Source organism: Leguminivora glycinivorella, chromosome 27, assembly GCF_023078275.1.
Source record: "Leguminivora glycinivorella isolate SPB_JAAS2020 chromosome 27, LegGlyc_1.1, whole genome shotgun sequence".
Lineage (NCBI taxonomy): Eukaryota > Metazoa > Arthropoda > Insecta > Lepidoptera > Tortricidae > Leguminivora > Leguminivora glycinivorella.
The window spans coordinates 1103055-1122135 of record NC_062997.1 but is presented as its reverse complement, the minus strand read 5'-3'; the positions used below and the strand labels follow the sequence as shown (position 1 = coordinate 1122135).

Below are 19081 nucleotides of genomic sequence, written 5' to 3'. Positions count from 1 at the left end.
AGACGCTATTAAGATGAGGCCATTTCGCGGCACTTCATTCCTTTCTGTTTGTGTTGTTATGTGTGATTAGTCCTTTTTTTTCACGATTAAATACTATTCTATTCTAATTACGAATTTCCTTTTCGCACGTGTATCATACGACGTTTTTCAGTATCTCGTGTCGATTGAAAACTCTTCGGTCGTGTTCTAATTTATCGCCAGTCGTTCAAATTTATTTTCCGCACTTGTATCGTAATGGGGTCCATATTGGCTCATATAAAGTTATTTGACGACCGGTCTGGCTCAGTCGGTAGTGACCCTGCCTGCTGAGCCGCGGTCCCAGGTTCGAATCCCGGTAAGGGCATTTATTTGTGTGATGAGCACAGATATTTGTTCCTGAGTCATGGATGTTTTCTATGTATATAAGTATGTATTTATCGATTTAAGTATGTATATCGTCGCTTAGCTCCCATAGTACAAGCTTTGCTTAGTTTGGGGCTAAGTTGATCTGTGTAAGGTGTCCCCCAATATATATATATATATTTGTTATAATATTATTGTTTGTACCGATTTGTGCTCCGAATGATCATTTCTCATAATTTTACTTATCATAATTTTGTTTCATTATTATCAATAGTACTACTATCACTGTTCATAATAATCATTTAGTCGAAAATTTTTAATCACATATATTTAATAACATTGTGTTTAAGAAAATCATTCATCATAAAATTATTTAAAAAGTTTTGGGGAAGTTCTATGAAAAACTTGTGCCATTTATAGAAGCGCACTTGTAGCTTTTACAGTGACATATACAATTTACATTAAAAATTCGTTTCTGGTTCGCTCACGGTCAACCTAACACGCTCCTCCTCGCTACGCTCGTCGTCGCACCTAACTGGACTGTCACATGTGATGTCTGGGGCTCAATTCGGCATGGCGAATTTGACGTTTCACGTTGACTCTCAAATGATAGTGGATTGGATCACGGGTTGTCGAATACGTGCAGCTGTCATCTGGATTGGTACTAGGTTGGGACTAGAGCTCAGGCAATGTACCGGATAAAATTTTTGTAACATTTATTTTTGATGGAGTATTTTTTAAGTTTTGAGTATTTTAAAAGAACGGACTTCTATCTTTGAAATAAATAACATATGACATTTTTATCACCTCGTATCTCCATTTTCACTGTTACTTGAAGTAAAATGTTTTTTTGCTAATAGACGGTCGTCGTCGTGCCAGCTACACCAAAAAATATTTAAAAAAAATATTGCTTAAAAATATGTTAGTTGATTAATCTCTTTGACTCAAAACTTCGCGATACGTCCGAGCCTTTCTAACAAAAAGATAAAATATTCACAAATGACACCTATTTGTAGAAATCCTAAGCACGGCAAACGATTAAATTCCCTTTTTTGGGTCAAACTTGTAATACTGGCAATACTTTTGGTACACACTTTTGGTTTGCATTTTGCTAACGTGTCACGACTCTAGTATTGATTCTACTTTGATTTTACTCTTGTGTCAAAGTGACAGAATGAGATTGCAATTCGAATCATCATATCATTACAAAGATATGAATTGCGTAATTTTACACGAATTTAATCTCTCATGGCCTGACAATACGAACCAAGGCATGCGTTCTCCTGAATGGCACAGTATATAGACTTTTTTATCGATGGGTATGGCCGCCATGTTTGGTTTATGACACTTAGACGGGGATTTTGTCGTACCAAAGAGTAAATTGCAAGTTTTTTTCGGCACAACTTGGTTCCTCTACTCGTCGCAAGATGGCGTTGGCATTATTAAAATAAACAAGAATGACGTGCATTTGCGTCGGTGTAGACCCATCATGAAAACGTAGATATGATAATTTTATATTTAAAAAAAGCTAACGTGACATAAATTTGACAAATGTCTAAAAGAAATATAGTATCTTCTGTGTAATATCTTCTTCCGTGCACGTGTGATTTATTGTTTAGTCAATTTAAATATCACTCTAAGTAAGAACTGTTAGACAAAACACTCGTAGCATAATTGTATATTTCAATATATCACAGCCATACATTTTTATATTCTTTCAGGTGATTCAGCTTACCCACAGAGGCAAACACTACTGATGGATGCACTGACTTTTGGATGCACCTGTAGGATCTCCAGAAGCTCGTTATACCGCTTTACAAGTTCGAGCCCGCAACTGTATAGAGCGGTGTTTTGGGCGACTAAAAATCAGTTGGTAGTGTTTGTCGTCAATGGAGAAACTGCACTACAAGCCAGCAGCGGCAGCTAAGATCGTTAAAACGTGTTGTGTGCTTGACAATATAGCTAACAAAGCGAATTGTGAACTGCCTCCGCTGAACCGACACGAAGAACAGGAGCAGCAGCAGGAGCAGAGATTAGCGGCGGAGTTTGACGCCCGTCAGCAGAATGCTGATATTTATTTGGCAATGGCTCCTGACAGGTGTTGGCTAAACAAAGAGCTGCAGCTGGGTCGCGCTGCTCGTCAAGCGCTTGTCCGGCAGTTAGCAAATTATGTAAGTAGTTATGGTAGGTCTATTTCAGTTTATAGTTAAGGTGAGCCAAAAAAGCTATATTTTAAGTTCACATCTTAACCATTAGTATAATTATCATTAATTTCATTACAGAACCCATTTTTCCTAACTTTTGTGTCGTCATGGGAGTGTCGTAAATTAGGTTTCGGGGCTGCTGATTTCAAAATTAATGTTCAATTTGGAATCTGACATTTGACACAAATTCGTCATGGGTATTGCTATATTATATTAGTATAATCAAGAACCATTTAATACTGGACTGACATAGCCCATACAAAAAAGCGTACCCCTAAAAAAAGCTCAATTTTTGGTTCAAAACTAGATGGCATTGTTTTGCAACCCGGGAGTTGAAAAAAACATAATTTCACCTATATTTTTACTTGTTTTTAGGGTTCCGTAGTCAACTAGGAACCCTTATAGTTTCGCCATGTCTTTCTGTCCGTCCGTCCGTCCGTCCGCGGATAATCTTAGTAACCGTTAGCACTAGAAAGCTGAAATTTGGTACCAATATGTATATCAATCACGCCAGCAAAGTGCAAAAATAAAAATTGGAAAAAAATATTTTATTAGTTTGCCCCCCTACATGTAAAGTGGGGTTTGATATTTTTTTCATTCCAACCCTAACGTGTGATATATTGTTGGGCAGGTATTTAAAAATGAATAAGGGTTTACTAAGATCATTTTTTGATAATGTTAATATTTTCGGAAATAATCGCTCCTAAAGGAAAAAAATGTGCGTCCCCTCTAACTTTTGACCATAAGTTTAAAAAATATGACAAAAATCACAAAAGTAGAACTTTATAAGGACTTTCTAGGAAAATTATTTTGAACTTGATAGGTTCAATAGTTTTTGAGAAAAATACGGAAAACTACGGAACCCTACACTGAGCGTGGCCCGACACGCTCTTGGCCGGTTTTTCCATTTAAATCCTTCCGACATCCGATATCGGATCGGATAAAAACGGACTAAGACAATATATACTGTATCCCATCAAAAACAAAACTTGTAAAAACACCAAGTCTTCGCAACTCAGTTTGTTCGCGCCCTTTTCATTCATTATCATTCATATCGTCCATCCCGTTCGCTCTTCCTTATGATAGGTTCAACCTCATTTTTATTTGTCGTGTCACCCGCCTTTTTGCCGACCTTCTTAAAAAATATAAGAAAATACGTCAATCTGCTAAACTAAAAGACATTCGATGTCAATGTGAAAAAATATCCGCAACGACGAATAAAGTTATAATTATTAATTAAATAAATAACGATTCGCGAGTGTACACAAGAAAGAGTGAACCAAGTAAATATTCGAAAGGGTGGCCGCCCGCTGAACTGTCGAGAAAACAACAGCAGTAAGTTCGGCACGCATCAATTACCATAATTTTATTTTTCCGTTTTATTTTATTTTATATTACAATAGTTCATCAGGAACTACGTAATCGCTGGTCCTTCAACACAGTTCTTCTGGCGTAAAAAAGAGTTGAGATCCCTGTAATACCAAGTCGGTTAATTTATTCAGTCCCTAATACTTAAAGGACCTTCTGCCATAAATTATTACGTAGTTTACTAATAGCTATACTTTCGTATTTTGCATTTCTCATGATGCGTCGAATAGCATTCAAATGTATAAGATGAAAACTCGACTCGACGCCGCTCGATTCCGCATATGTGGAAGCCAGGCTTTATGGAAAAAGTAGGTTTTTGTGACAACTACCAATAAGATTTTGCCAGGGAGACTAGAGATAAGGAGGAAAGTCTGTCGAAGTAGAACAGTCGCAAAAATGACCGGCTGAGCCTTTATAATTGCAGTTACAAATATCTCCGCTTGGAGCGCATGTCTCGCTCAATGATCAGCGATGTGAGATGACATTAGACGTTCTTTTCTCTAGGCTAATTTCGTCAGACTGAGCAAGTCAAGACGTAGTCCCGTGGTAGTGCGCTGGCTTCGTACGCAGATGTTCTCGGGTTCAATTCTGACAGCGATCTTTCTGTTTTTTTTTTTTTATACATTTATTTTCTTTTTGTGTATTTTATTTGTGTTTATTTATTGTTTTATTCATACAAATGTTAACTTAAGCCCTTTTACATTGTTTGCCCCATCTTAGGATTCTTCAGTAATGTTGTAAGTCTTGCAAATGAAATTTAAAAAAGTTGTAACAAAACAAAAAAATATTTTTGGACATTAAAAAAATAAAATAATTCAAGAAAAATATTAGTAGAAAATAATAATAAAGGTCTCACCAGGATTTGAACCCGGGACCCCTTGCTCCGTAGGCGGGGTCACTCACTACCGAGAAGGCAAAGAGATTGTCAAATCCTTATGCACCTGCGATTGCAGCGCCACCTATCTTTTCTTTTATATGTGCACTTCTGATACTTAAAGAGGTTGCTCCTTTATTTCTATTCTTCATGGATTTTGCACATTCAAAAATCTTTAAATAATACTCAACTCGTTTCGGTCGCACTCGTACAAATATAGGATTGGTGCGAGCGAGACGGAGATTGATTGTCAACATGATATCTATCATAATCATAAACACTATTCGAAATGGCCTCATTTAAAATATAAATTTGAAATATATTGAAAGTAATATTACTAATCATTGACGTCACGCTCAAAATGAAAGCGATAGAAAATTTGACAGTATGGTACTCTTTTGGATGACTGTCATTAAGGTCCGACCGAGATCTCGGTCTCGGTCTCGGTCTCGGTCTCGGCATTCTCGGCCGAAAATCGGGCCGAGATCTCGGTCTCGGTTCTCGGCCAAAATGGGCCGAGATTCTCGGCGAAACCGAGACTGTGATTTTGAATTTATTGCGCACTCGCGTCCGGTTTATAGCATTCCGTTGGTTACATCGCCCGTTTGGTATCCCGATTTTAGTGATTTTGGTAGGGTTTTTATCGATATTTTATGCCAAAAACAAAAATACCTAGGTATAATTCATAAAAGAGTGTAAAATATTTACGTCAACTTGATGTGTGTGGAAGACGACTAGACGACGACGACGCGAAAAATCAAATCAGCAAGGAAGAACAATACCTACCTACCTATATGATAGAAATGGCGAATTATGGACGAATATCGGACGAAATTCTGATCTTTGTGGATGCCGTTTTGAGTTTTTTTTATAAGTATGGGTTTTCCATAATCATGTTTTTGATTTACATTTACATTTTGGAAATAATCGCTATGAAAAAAAAACCTACTTTGTCTCCCTTAACTTTGAATCATGTGCCTAAAAATACGTCGAAATCAAAGTAAAACTTAGTAAATAAAAAAAAAACCTGGAAAACTACCCCTAGAAAACACGTTTCGTCAACCTGTTTTATGAGTTCTTGCAAAAAGTCACAAAAATTCAGGGTATTAAACGCGCGAGTAAAACCTCTGAAATTGCATGCCTTTAAGGCTATAGCGACTGCTTACCATCAGGCGAACCGTATAGTAGTTATACTCGTACTAGTTTGTCACTGACGTAAGTCTATTTTGCTACGGTAGATAGGTAAGGGGTGCGGTAGGTTTGGCTAGTTACGGAACTAAACACTAAGCAGGGCCCGACATGCTCTTGGTTTCCTGATTAACAAGCGAATTTCGATTATGAAAACATTTTTTTGTAAAAATTGCATGTTTTTTCACTGTTTTACAAATTCTCGGTCTCGGTCTCGGTCTCGGCCGAGAATCAAATTGAATCTCGGTCTCGGTCTCGTTCTCGGCCGAGACAAAAATATCGTTCTCGGTCGGACCTTAACTGTCATAATTCAAAATAAGAGCGATGCCGATGGCTTGCATTGTAAACAGGGACTGAAACATGACACGGGCCCCTAGCGTCATCTATATACTTTTTACTGTATCATTTGTAATGCCGTTGAACTACCGCGTGCGTATTTTTAGGGTTCCGTAGTCAACTAGGAACCCTTATAGTTTCGCCATGTCTGTCTGTCCGTCCGTCCGTCCGTCCGTCCGTCCGTCCGTCCGTCCGCGGATAATCTCAGTAACCGTTAGCACTAGAAAGCTGAAATTTGGTACCAATATGTATATCAATCACGCCAACAAAGTGCAAAAATAAAAAATGGAAAAAAATGTTTTATTAGGGAACCCCCTCATACATGTAAAGTGGGGGCTGATATTTTTTTTTTCATTCCAACCCCAACGTGTGATATATTGTTGGATAGGTATTAAAAAATGAATAAGGGTTTACTAAGATCGCTTTTTGATAATATTAATATTTTCGTAAATAATCGCTCCTAAAGGAAAAAAATGTGCGTCCCCCCCCCCTCTAACTTTTGAACCATATGTTTAAAAAATATGAAAAAAATGACAAAAGTAGAACTTTATAAATACTTTCTAGGAAAATTGTTTTGAACTTGATAGGTTCAGTAGTTTTTGAGAAAAATACAGAAAACTACGGAACCCTACACTGAGCGTGGCCCGACACGCTCTTGGCCGGTTTTTTTTAACACGTTCACTGCGAAACAGGTCATTCTGACCCTGTTCTGGACTTCCCCCTGGTGCGGCGACAGAAATGCGCAACTTTACCCTGGTGCGAAGCCCATATCATTGTTATATTTTATTATTTTTATATAGTCAAGTATACGTTTATATTTATCATTTTACACTCTATTTGACAGCATATAAATTAATAAACAGGTCACATAATATGTCCTGTTCGCACCAGTCTTAGACTTTTGTTATTCAGTGCGGAACAGGGCCTTTAATGACCTGTTACGCACGACCTTGTATAGCACTGGAGCAAAGTGCAAAATGCATTAGTGTTGTTACCATATTATCAATCCACACGTTATTTTGTGGTGAAAAAATGTGTTTCGATTGTTTTAAATGAAATTCGTTAAATACAATATAACGCTTTTATACGCAAAACGCTTACAATTTTGCTAAATATTATTACGTAAAAATATATTGTAAAAAGTTCAAATTGCTTGATGCAAAATATTTACTAAAATTTCTAAAAATCGTTTTTTAAATAATGTTAAGAGCAAAGTTAAAAGTTTTGGTTGTATATAAAAATCTGGTTACATTAAAGGTAAAGAAAGTAAGAATTGGATCGATATATTAGTTCGTTTATTTTCCTCATCACTACTAAATCATCGACATTTTTACCTGTGCCCGTTCTGGCTGTGCGGCACAAGTCAATTTTGACCTGTTAATTAATTCGTCTATAAAATCTAAACGAACAGTCATCAACTTCGGCGAAGACAGTATTGTGTAGATTAGTTATTAGACTAAATATTGTTTCAATAAAATTTAATAAATATGTATCTGGTAAAGGTATTTTAGGTAAAATATGAAACCCTCCTTACAAGCTGTAATTGACTTGTACCGCACAGAGAGAAAGCTCAATACAGGACTCTCATGGGTTGTAACTAAGGTCCGACCGAGAACGATATTTTAGTCTCGGCCGAGAACGAGACCGAGACCGAGATTCAATTTGATTCTCGGCCGAGACCGAGACCGAGACCGAGAATTTGTAAAACAGTGAAAAAACATGCAATTTTTACAAAAAAATGTTTTCATAATCGAAATTCGCTTGTTAATCAGGAAACCAAGAGCATTTCGGGCCCTACTTAGTGTTTAGTTCCGTAACTAGCCAAACCTACCGCACCCCTTACCTATCTACCGTAGCAAAATAGACTTACGTCAGTGACAAACTAGTACGAGTATAACTACTATACGGTTCGCCTGATGGTAAGCAGTCGCTATAGCCTTAAAGGCATGCAATTTCAGAGGTTTTACTCGCGCGTTTAATACCCTGAATTTTTGTGACTTTTTGCAAGAACTCATAAAACAGGTTGACGAAACGTGTTTTCTAGGGGTAGTTTTCCAGGTTTTTTTTTATTTACTAAGTTTTACTTTGATTTCGACGTATTTTTAGGCACATGATTCAAAGTTAAGGGAGACAAAGTAGGTTTTTTTTTCATAGCGATTATTTCCAAAATGTAAATGTAAATCAAAAACATGATTATGGAAAACCCATACTTATAAAAAAAACTCAAAACGGCATCCACAAAGATCAGAATTTCGTCCGATATTCGTCCATAATTCGCCATTTCTATCATATAGGTAGGTAGGTATTGTTCTTCCTTGCTGATTTGATTTTTCGCGTCGTCGTCGTCTAGTCGTCTTCCACACACATCAAGTTGACGTAAATATTTTACACTCTTTTATGAATTATACCTAGGTATTTTTGTTTTTGGCATAAAATATCGATAAAAACCCTACCAAAATCACTAAAATCGGGATACCAAACGGGCGATGTAACCAACGGAATGCTATAAACCGGACGCGAGTGCGCAATAAATTCAAAATCACAGTCTCGGTTTCGCCGAGAATCTCGGCCCATTTTGGCCGAGAACCGAGACCGAGATCTCGGCCCGATTTTCGGCCGAGAATGCCGAGACCGAGACCGAGACCGAGATCTCGGTCGGACCTTAGTTGTAACGCACTGAGAGCGAGTTCACAAAATCCGGCTCCGCAGTGAACGTGTTAAATAACGACATTTTTATTCAAATGACACTCTTAGTGACATCTAGCGACATAGATTGACGGCTGCCAGCTGGGGTACGGTATTTAGTATGGACTCTGCTGGTCCTGTATTAAATGGTTCTTGGTATAATGTAAAATACCCCAATATGGACAAATCCTTAAAAAGTCGTTGGATAAGTTCGGTTCGGTACAAAACTTTTTTCTCTACACTTAAATAGGTTTGTAAAAAAGTTTTCGAATAAAAGTGACGTTATTCTAAAACAAATTTAAAAAAACCGGTCAAGTGCGAGTCGGAATCGCCCACCGAGGGTTCCGTACAAACTTTCAAACTCCCCAGTTAAAATAATCTCACGTTTTCACATACCTCTAACGACTTGACTAGAAGACAAAAGTATAGGTACTAATGAGCATTATTGTGTATAGCGCCATCTCTCGGTGAATTCGCTAACTAATTTGCGCGACCATATTAGTATGTTGGTTTTTCAGGGATTATTCTTTATAATGTTAACCGATTTAAACAATTTTTACTTTATTGGAAAGAATTTGATTTACGTAACATCTCGTATTAATTTGAAGTACTATATACATCCGCAAAGGTGGGTAAATTAAAAGTAAAAATCTGAAAAGTTTTTTGTGAATTAAAAAAAAGGTTTTCAAGATACAAACACGATTATATTTTTCCTGTAATATTTAGCATAAAACAAATGTTTCCTAAAATTTTCATAATTTTTCGTTGGTAAACTTCGGAGATAAGGGGGGGGACGGTATTTTTTTACATTTTCCTTCAAAATTCTTTTTTTTTCCACAACAAAATTTTTAAAAAAAATTGTTTATTTACGTTCAATTTGAGCTCTTTCTAACGATACCCCACTTGACCTAGTAACTTGAAATTTACAGTTTGCCCCCCTTTCATTTTGGCCATGTTCTACAATTAAAATTAATAAATTAAAAAAAATTATATGTTCTATTTGTAGAGGTTCACAATGTTCACAACTATTCCAAATTTCAAGTTGATAGCATTAGTAGTTCTCGAGATATTTAGGAATGTGACAGACGGACAGACAGACGGACAGAGTCGCACCATAAGGGTTCCTGTTGTACCTTTTTGGTACGGAACCCTAAAAATTATATTGCGCTACCTCTTTCTTAGTTTGCCCCTTCTATTCGGGCCCCGTAACGCCTAGGGTTCTGTTGCCTACGTATTGACTTATTGAGGTGGCGTTCTTTTGTGACATGTCGAAACCTGCGCTGTTCTGATGTTGGAATCCATGAAGAGTTGAGGGATTTTTTAGCAACTCAAGCATTTTCTCTTGTAAATTAACACTAATTAACTTGTAAATTTATTTTTTATGTTACAGTGATTCTTCATCGGACCAAGGCCGGTTTGTCCAGGACCAATTTTCGGATCTCCTGGGCTTCCTGGAACAAGGACTAGTGATTGTTTCGAGGAGCTGTCATGGTGTTGGCTCTTGATATTTTATCGTGAAACGCAGGTATCCTTTCAATTGCTAGTTTTTCAATTCCACATTCGACGTTCAAATACAACTTTGCCCCCTTGTATAACAAATAACTATTACTGCCAAGTGCCAAGCCCTTTGCACACGCCAATGGTTGGAAACTTCTGATTTATTCGTGATCATTATTATTGCAGATTTAATGATGAAGGCGCGTCGGAACCCAAACGTCAAGAATCGCCGACGTTCACAGAAGCAGCTACAATGAGCGGAGAATCTGAGAGCCAGGTAATAAGTTTAACAAAATTGAAAATATCTGTGTATCTACAATGCCAACAATAGAGGAAAAACGACTTAACCCTTTAATGCACAGCGATGTATATATGCATCATCTATTTTTGACTGTAATGACAGCATGTCAAAATACAAATTTGAATTAATCTTTGTCAAGGTCATGCATTTAAGGGTTAAATTTATAAAAATAAAAGCTTGAATTCATAAAAAAATACTGAACTGATTAGTTGAAAAGAGTTATGTCCCTTTTTTAACAGACTTTTTTTATCGAAAATAAAGGAGGTTATATAATTATTAGGGTTCATGTTTTTCTTTAACTTTACCGCCGCTCCAAATCTCAAGGAAGGGGGTTCTCAATTCGTCTGTATTTTTTTTGGTTTTAGGGTTCCGTACCAAAAAGGTACAAAAGGAACCTTTATGGTCCCACTCTGTCCGTATGTCTGTCTGTCTGTCATATTTCTAAATATCTCGAGAACTAGGTAATTTTGCTATCGATTTGAAATTTGGAACAGGTATGAACATTTTTAACTTCTAATGGCAAACTGTAAATCATGTCAAGCTACTACGTCAAGTGGGGTATCGTATGAAAAAGCTCAAATTGCTACAATATAGATAATTTAAAAACAAATTCTATAAATACAGAATTTGAGAGAGTATTGCAAAATTATAATTTCAAATTACAAATTAATGAACCAACACGCGTCACAGGTACTTCTAGCACATGCATCGACAACATTGCTACTAATTTTAAAACTACAGTTAAATGTAATGTACTCAACTTGTGCCTCTCAGATCACAAAGCACAGACAATATCAGTCCCAGTAAAATGTCTAAATTATGTGAAATTCTGGTATGAATGGAAAAGGGATTTCAGCTCAGATCATCGTAAAAAGTTTCAGAACTGTACAAAGTTTATCATTTTCGGATATAATCTCTTGCAGTAATAATACTAACTTTGCTTTCAATGAATTTCATGACACAATTAGTCTATTTTTTAATCTGTGTTTTCCTTTAAAAAAAGTAAGAGTTAATGCTAACTGTAAGCCAAAGTGGATTACTGCCGGATTAAAGAAAGCTATAAGAACAAAGCGAAAGCTATATTTTAAATGCATACATTCATCAGAACAAATTCATAAAGAACATTATAAAAAATACTCAGCTTTGCTAAAAAAATGTATTAAAAAGTCTCATAGGTTACAGAACCATAACTACATATACAAGTCAGATAATATAGGGAAAGCTTCTTGGTCAATTATAAATAGTCACATAGGCAAGCGTCAACCGAGTCATTTCACTGATAGTATGACTTTCGAGGACCAAAAAATTACTAACGCACAAGAAATGGCAACTAAACTAAACCATCAATTCACTACGGTATCAGATTCAATAAATGGTAACAAAACTAAATATCAATATAAATTGCACAACCTGGACTCAACTATATACTTACACCCGACATGCCCGGCTGAGATTGCAAGAGTAATAATGACGTTAAAAAACTCCAAAGCAGCTGGCTATGACGAGCTACCCACGTCAATCATAAAAGAGAACTCCTCAGTGTTCGCTTTTGTTTTAAGTCACCTGATAAACTTGTCCATGGCTGAAGGCATCTTTCCTGATAAGCTTAAACTTACAATTATCAAACCTTTACTGAAAAAAGGAGATATAACCGATCCATTAAATTATAGACCCATAGCGCTAATACCAGTGATATCAAAAATCTTTGAAAAGATTATCCATAAGAGGATATCAGACTTTATGGAAAAATATAATATCTTATCCAAAGATCAATTTGGTTTCCGCAAAGATAAATCTACTACATTAGCTGTATTGGACTTCATGACAAATATTTTAAATTGTAGGAATAACAGAACACCTGTCACAGGCATTTTTATGGACATGTCAAAGGCTTTTGACAGGGTGAGCCATGACATTTTGCTAACAAAATTATATCATTATGGTATACGAGGGAACTGTTATGAATGGATAAGGACATACTTAAACCAACGTCTGCAATGTACGGAAATACCCAAATATGACGATATCACAAAAATGCTAATTAAATATAGATCGGATTATATTAATGTTACAACTGGTGTCCCTCAAGGCAGTGTTCTTGGACCATTGCTTTTTCTCGTTTACATTAACGACTTGCCAGACATGCCCTCTCTTACCAACCATAAAATGACGCTCTTTGCCGACGACTGTTCTATAGTGATACAGGGAAAGGACACTCAAAATTATGAAACAGTCATTAACAGAGTTTTTGAGGATGTAAATGTATGGTTAATTAATAATAATTTAAAGGTTAACCTCCTTAAGACAAAATTTATGGAATTTTATGCACCGCAAGGAAAACCAAAGAATATCAATATAAATTACGACGGTCATACAATAGAGGGTGTGTCATCAATTCGTTTCCTGGGTATTATTTTAGATTGCCACACAAACTGGAAAGAACACACCGAAATGCTCATTGACAAGTTGAACAGGTTTATATTTGCCCTGCGAAGGATCTCTCAAATATCGTCACAAAAAACTGCATTATTAGCCTTCAACGGGCACGTAATGTCCAATTTGCGTTATGGCATAGTACTTTGGGGTAACTGTAGCAATATGCAAAAGGTATTTCTGCTACAAAAGAAATGTATACGAGCTATATGTGGTGTGCATCAACTAGAACCCTGTCGACCTCTCTTCCACGAGTTAAAAGTGTTGACATTGCCATCATTATATATTTATGAGATTAGTCTCTTTGTCAAATTGAACATAAATTCATTCAAAAATAAGGCATCAACCACAATTTATCAATCTAGACACGGCTCTGATTTATGTTATCCCTATCTCTCTAAGACAGCTTTTTTTTCAAATAACATACTATGCATGACAATTAAAATATTTAATCATCTACCCCTAGATATAAGGAACTCTGACATGCCCGAATTTAAATGTAAATTGTATAAATTTTGTTTAGAAAAATGTTTTTATAGAATAGACGAATATTTGGCATCTGTAAATGAATGAATAATATAATAATAATAGGATTTTAATAATAATATGAATTAACAGTAATCAGAATTTTAATATGAATAATTGAATTAATAATGTCTAATATGTGTAGACTAGGCTTGTACAACATACTATTGTATATAAAGATTAGATTTAGTACCTAGTTTATAAGAATATTTTGCATGCTTCTTCAAGCAAAATGTACGCACATTATTAATTCTGTCCACCTATGGTTAACACTACATTTTCGCAAATAAATATATCTTTATCTTTATCTTTATCTTTACATATCAAAACTATTTTTAACCGCCGCCTCAAATCTGTCAAGGAAGGAAGGTTCTAGGGATGGTCAGAGGGCGCTGCGAGTCCTTGTATAGATTACTCATATGAGAGATAATTTCGACCTCAGCATCTGTGACCTGGGTGGCCGAGCGGAAATAGGCATCTGCCGCGATTGCAGGGTACGTTGGTTCGATTCCAGCCTCAGGCACTGGAGGCCTTGGTCACTTTTTCTTTCATATGTGTAATTTATTTCGGTTTTAAAAACTAATCAGATTTAAAATTCAATTTAACCACCCTTGCGGATTTTATCGAACAGATCGAACTACAAATGAATACGAGATTATATGTAAAAAAAATCTCTTCTAAATTAAGATTAAACTATGCAAATGAGTTAACATTAAGAAATAATTATCCCTGAAAAACTAACATACTAAACAGGTCGCGCAAATTTGTTAGCGAATTCACCGATACCTATAGGTAATTATAGTCAAATCTTTAAAGTTATAGGTACATATATGAGATACATGAGATTATTTTAACTTTTGTAAGTTTGTACGGATACTACTCAGTGGGCCAGTCCGACTCGCACTTGACCGGTTTCTTTATGTTGTCGATTTCTCCGTTGTTACAGGACCGATTTCATTTTTTTTTTGATTGAATGTATATATGTATACAGATTTGAGATTAGTCCTATTTTTATCAAAACCCAGTTCTGATGATGGGATCCTGGAGAAATCAAGGCAACTCCTCGAATCTTGAAGGCATACATGTGGTGATTTTTGTGTTTTTATAAGAACAGCATGCATATACGTACGGAACAGTGACATTTGGTGCAGTGGAACTGCTGATGATGGTCAGAACGGAACTCCTCAAGTAAAGGCACACTCATAGTGACTTTGGTATTTTTATAAGAACAGCATGCATTTATGTTCAGAACAGTGGAACTCAGTGCAATGGAACTGATGATGATGGAAATGGATCAGAATGGAACTCCTCAAATCTGCACGGCACACTTACAATGAATTTGGTATTTATATGAGAATAGCTTTAATTTAAGTACATTCATAACAGTGACATTTGGTGCAGTGGAACTGCTGATGATGGTCATAAAGGAACTCCTCAAATCTGGACGACACACTTATAGTGACTTAATTTAGTATTATTATAAGAACAGTATGCATTTACGTTCAGAACAGTGGTCGCGTTAGAGCTCGCGGGTTCGAACCCCGGATCGCACTAATGAGGTTTTTGGAATTTATGTGCGAAATGTCATTTGATAGTTGCCAGTAGCTTTTCGCTGAAGGACAGCATCGTGAGGAAACCGGGTAATCCTAATAAAGCCCTAATTACCCATCGGGTTGGAAGGTCAGATGGAAGTCGCTTTCGTTAAACTAGTGCCTACGCCAAATCTTGGGATTGATTGTCAAAGCAGACCCCAGGCTCCCAAAGACCATAACTTTAATTTATTCAGGTATACATATATTGGTTTTTGTGTTATTATAAGAACAGCATGCGTTTACGTACGGTCGACTACAAAGAGATGTATACACTTTTTCAGCTTCTTGCATCGTAATAAGGTGAGAAATGGATACATCTCTTTGTAGTCGACCGTACCGAACAGTGACATTTAGTGCAGTGGAACTGCTGATGATGATCAGAACGGAACTACTCAAATTTGAACGAGACACTTATTATGACTTTGGTTTTAGGATTCCGTACCTCAAAAAGGAAAAACGGAACCCTCATAGGATCACTCGTGCGCCTGTCTGTCCGTCTGTCACAGCCTATTTTCTCCAAAATTACTTGAGTTTGGGGTTGGTGCAGTGGAACTGCTTATGATGATCAGAACGAAACTTCTCAAAGACGACACAAAAGGATCTTTGTTTGCTAAGCATATTGTGTTTTAACTCAAATTTTGTCAAACTCGATTTCTTATAGGTAGTCGGATATTGGATTCATGACGAATTGAGGGAACTCCTTAAACCTTAACGGTAGGTATACGTTATTGATGTATTCATTTGTATTTCCATCAAATAACCAGACATTGAAAGCAGTTTTAAAAAATACACATTTCTACACAACATGGAACTTGACTGTACTTAATAGTTATTTGTTATACAAGGGGGCAAAGTTGTATTTTAACGCCGAGTGTGGAATTGAAAAACGAGCAAGTGAAAGGATTGTATAGTTGAACCACGAGCGAAGCGAGTGGTTCGAGAATAGAATCCTGAACTTGCGAGTTTTTTAACACACGAGAAGTAAAATACATTTGCACCCGAGTGTAACACAAAACTTTTCCCCTCACTATAGCGAGGAAACTACAACGCAAAAAATGTGTTTATCACTGCTTCCAGTAGTTCCACAGGTGGTAAATCATATTTATTACTAGATTCACCTACTTTTATAAATTTTAAAGCAGTTAATTTGACTTTATTCAAGGTCAAATTACTTTACCCACTAGTGGATAAAATGCGTTTTTACCCGCTGGTATTAAAGGACAAAACACGTGTTTCAGTGCTAGTGAGGGGAAAAATAAATTATTTAATACCATGCACGAAATAAAGCATCAGATAAATATAAGGAAAACATGGATAGAAGTTATTTTTAAATACAAATTCTTTTAAATTCGTCAGGTAGAAATATATAAAGTAAATGAGTTGAACGTGACGTCACTCAATTCGATTTCATATTAGCAAAACGTTAAAATTCGTTTTGACAGTTCTTAAAGGGAAGCTGATTTGACTAGGAGGCAAGTAGCCTATTCAACATTCGTAAGTACCTTTCACCAGAACTCCAAAAGCGGCGGTTTTTTAGGGTTCCGTACCAAAAAGGTACAAAAGGAACCTTTATGGTGCCGTTCCGTCCGTCTTGTGTGTCCGTCCGTCTGTCACATAACTTAATATCTCGAGAACTACTTATATTACGGCTTTTTAACCGGAGCTACAGTCCGGTCTGGGAGAAAGCGAAAGCGCAACTTGGCATGTATTAAGTGCAAAATAGCAATAGAGTGCGATGAAAAAACATTTTCCCCCTCACTAGCTCGGAAACACGTGTTTTGTCCTTTAATACCAGCGGGTAAAAACGCATTTTATCCACTAGTGGGTAAAGTAATTTGACCTTGAATAAAGTCAAATTAACTGCTTTAAAATTGATAAATGTAGGTGAATCTAGTAATAAAGATGATTTACCACCTGTGGAACTACTGGAAGCAGTGATAAACGCATTTTTTGCGTTGTAGTTTCCTCGCTATAGTGAGGGGAAAAGTTTTGTGTTACACTCGGGGGCAAATGTATTTTACTTCTCGTGTTTTAAAACACGCAAGTTTAGAGTTCTATTCTCGAACCACTCACTTCGCTCGTGGTTCAACTATAGAATCCTTTCACTTGCTCATTTTTCAATTCCACACTCGGCGTTAAAATACAACTTTGCCCCCTAGCATAACAAATAACTGTTAATTAATGTTCATTGACTATATCACCATTATTACAGGAATGCGGAGCACCTTGCTACTACTAAAATGGAGAACCCGGACCTGTTAGCGACATGGAACTGACCAGGACCGTCGTGGGCTCCTCATGTGCCACCCCCGGATACCTTTTCTGATTGTGGTGTTTACAGTACAGTAGTGTACATATTCATGAAAAAAAAATTGTAGGTACTTTTTTTACATTTTTAAAAAACGCACTCTGAATGGTTTTGGAGTTTCGACTTCGTGCTAGATAAAAACCCCCAGGCAAGAGCAAACAATTTTTTTTCCTAGCCTATATTTGTGACCCACTGCAAAGGCCTCTCTTTTCTTCCGCCACCCATCACGTTTTGCCGCCTGCTTCGGCTAGCCGCAGCAAAATACGTCGAGGTCATCTCGCCTCGTTTTTTTTGGTCTACCTCTGCCCCGACTAGTCGGGTGGTGTCCAGTTAGCAAACTATACACCCTGTTTCTATTTTAAATTATATGTGTTGTATTCTTTTCTTGTACAATAAAGTGTTTACTTACTTACTTTTTTGAATTCCGTTAACTTTAAGGGAAGGTTCTTTAGATTAAATACGATTAATTTCTCAAAAAAGCTAGCGTCTTGACTGTTACGTTTACCGAGTTTGAAAAAATAATAGTTATTTGTTTTACAAGGGGGCAAAGTAGTTGTTTAACTGGACGTGCCAATATTGATACCTGAGCAAGGGAAAGATTTCAATATTGAACCGCGAGCGTAGCGAGTGGTTCAAAAAGTGGAATCTTGAGCGTTGCGAGGGTATCGAGGCACGAAGGTAAAAGGAACTTTGCCACCGACTATATATATAGAGCAGCGAAGTGGTCCAATGATAGCAACCTTCCCCTAATAACTCTTTCATTAGATTTTTATAATATTAGGTAAAAGACATGGAGACAGCCAATTTTTGGCTTCACTTTTTAACGTGCTAATTCTATAGAGCCAGGTTTCTGGGCTCTCTGGTGATTCTGTGTTTTAAACACATCTTTAGAATAAAAGCTTTACCTTATGTCAAAAAAGTATTTTATTTGAATAAAGGTATTTTGAAGATACCTATTTTGCATTTTGTATTTCAAATACCTTTTTCTAAAACTATTTTGTATTTTTATTTGAAATAGGTAAAAAACCAAAGTATTTGCATTTTGTATTTAAATACATTGCTGGAGAGCATCACTTTGTTTTTCTGTCAATGAAAAGAAGAATATAGTAACTATGTATGAAGTCCATGTAGAGGCACTGCGTTTCAATATTAAGTATCAGTGTGAGATAAGATTTTTCAAAATAATAGTCACGATATTTGTTTAATTTGATAGTCACGTGTATTTAAATTGTAGTAAGTATCTACATTAGTTCAGAGTTTATTGCTGGGTGTGGCCATACTGTAGATAGAGCTCTTTCTTGTACTGTGCCCTTAGGTTCCCCCTTTGTAATAATTGCAGTGGTTCTTCAAATCATACATGCGGTAAATAATGCGGTCGTGGCACGGAATATCTACTAGCTGAAGAAGAGTTACTGTCAAAGTAAAATG

General features: G+C 36.5%; 2 protein-coding genes across 4 annotated transcripts in view; one reads left to right on the top strand and one right to left on the bottom strand.

Moving 5' to 3' along the window:
* LOC125240273 (putative fatty acyl-CoA reductase CG5065) overlaps window positions 1-19081 on the bottom strand; it is a 41492-nt gene that overhangs the window by 1117 nt on the left and 21294 nt on the right. The window lies entirely within an intron of this gene.
* On the top strand, window positions 1665-18284 carry LOC125240271. Of its 3 annotated transcripts, XR_007178598.1 has the most exons (3): window positions 10413-10522; window positions 10681-10771; window positions 17558-18284. XR_007178598.1 is itself a non-coding variant. In XM_048148133.1 (2 exons), the coding sequence occupies exons 1-2, from the start codon at window positions 2232-2234 to the stop codon at window positions 17582-17584; spliced, it is 309 nt and encodes a 102-aa protein (XP_048004090.1). In that variant the 5' UTR covers window positions 1665-2231; the 3' UTR covers window positions 17585-18284. The 3 variants fall into 3 exon arrangements, 2 of the variants coding, with proteins under 2 accessions (XP_048004090.1, XP_048004091.1); XM_048148133.1 differs by lacking the exons at window positions 10413-10522; window positions 10681-10771 and adding an exon at window positions 1665-2513; XM_048148134.1 differs by lacking the exons at window positions 10413-10522; window positions 10681-10771; window positions 17558-18284 and adding exons at window positions 1665-2513; window positions 10388-10411.

What these genes read in the sequence shown, in the direction of transcription:
- LOC125240271 (XM_048148133.1), top strand. Translation starts at nt 2,232, where the DNA reads ATGGAGAAACTGCACTACAAGCCAGCAGCGGCAGCTAAGATCGTTAAA. An exon ending in TCCGGCAGTTAGCAAATTAT is followed by an intron (nt 2,514 to 17,557) that starts GTAAGTAGTTAT and finishes CCATTATTACAG; the next exon opens with GAATGCGGAGCACCTTGCTA.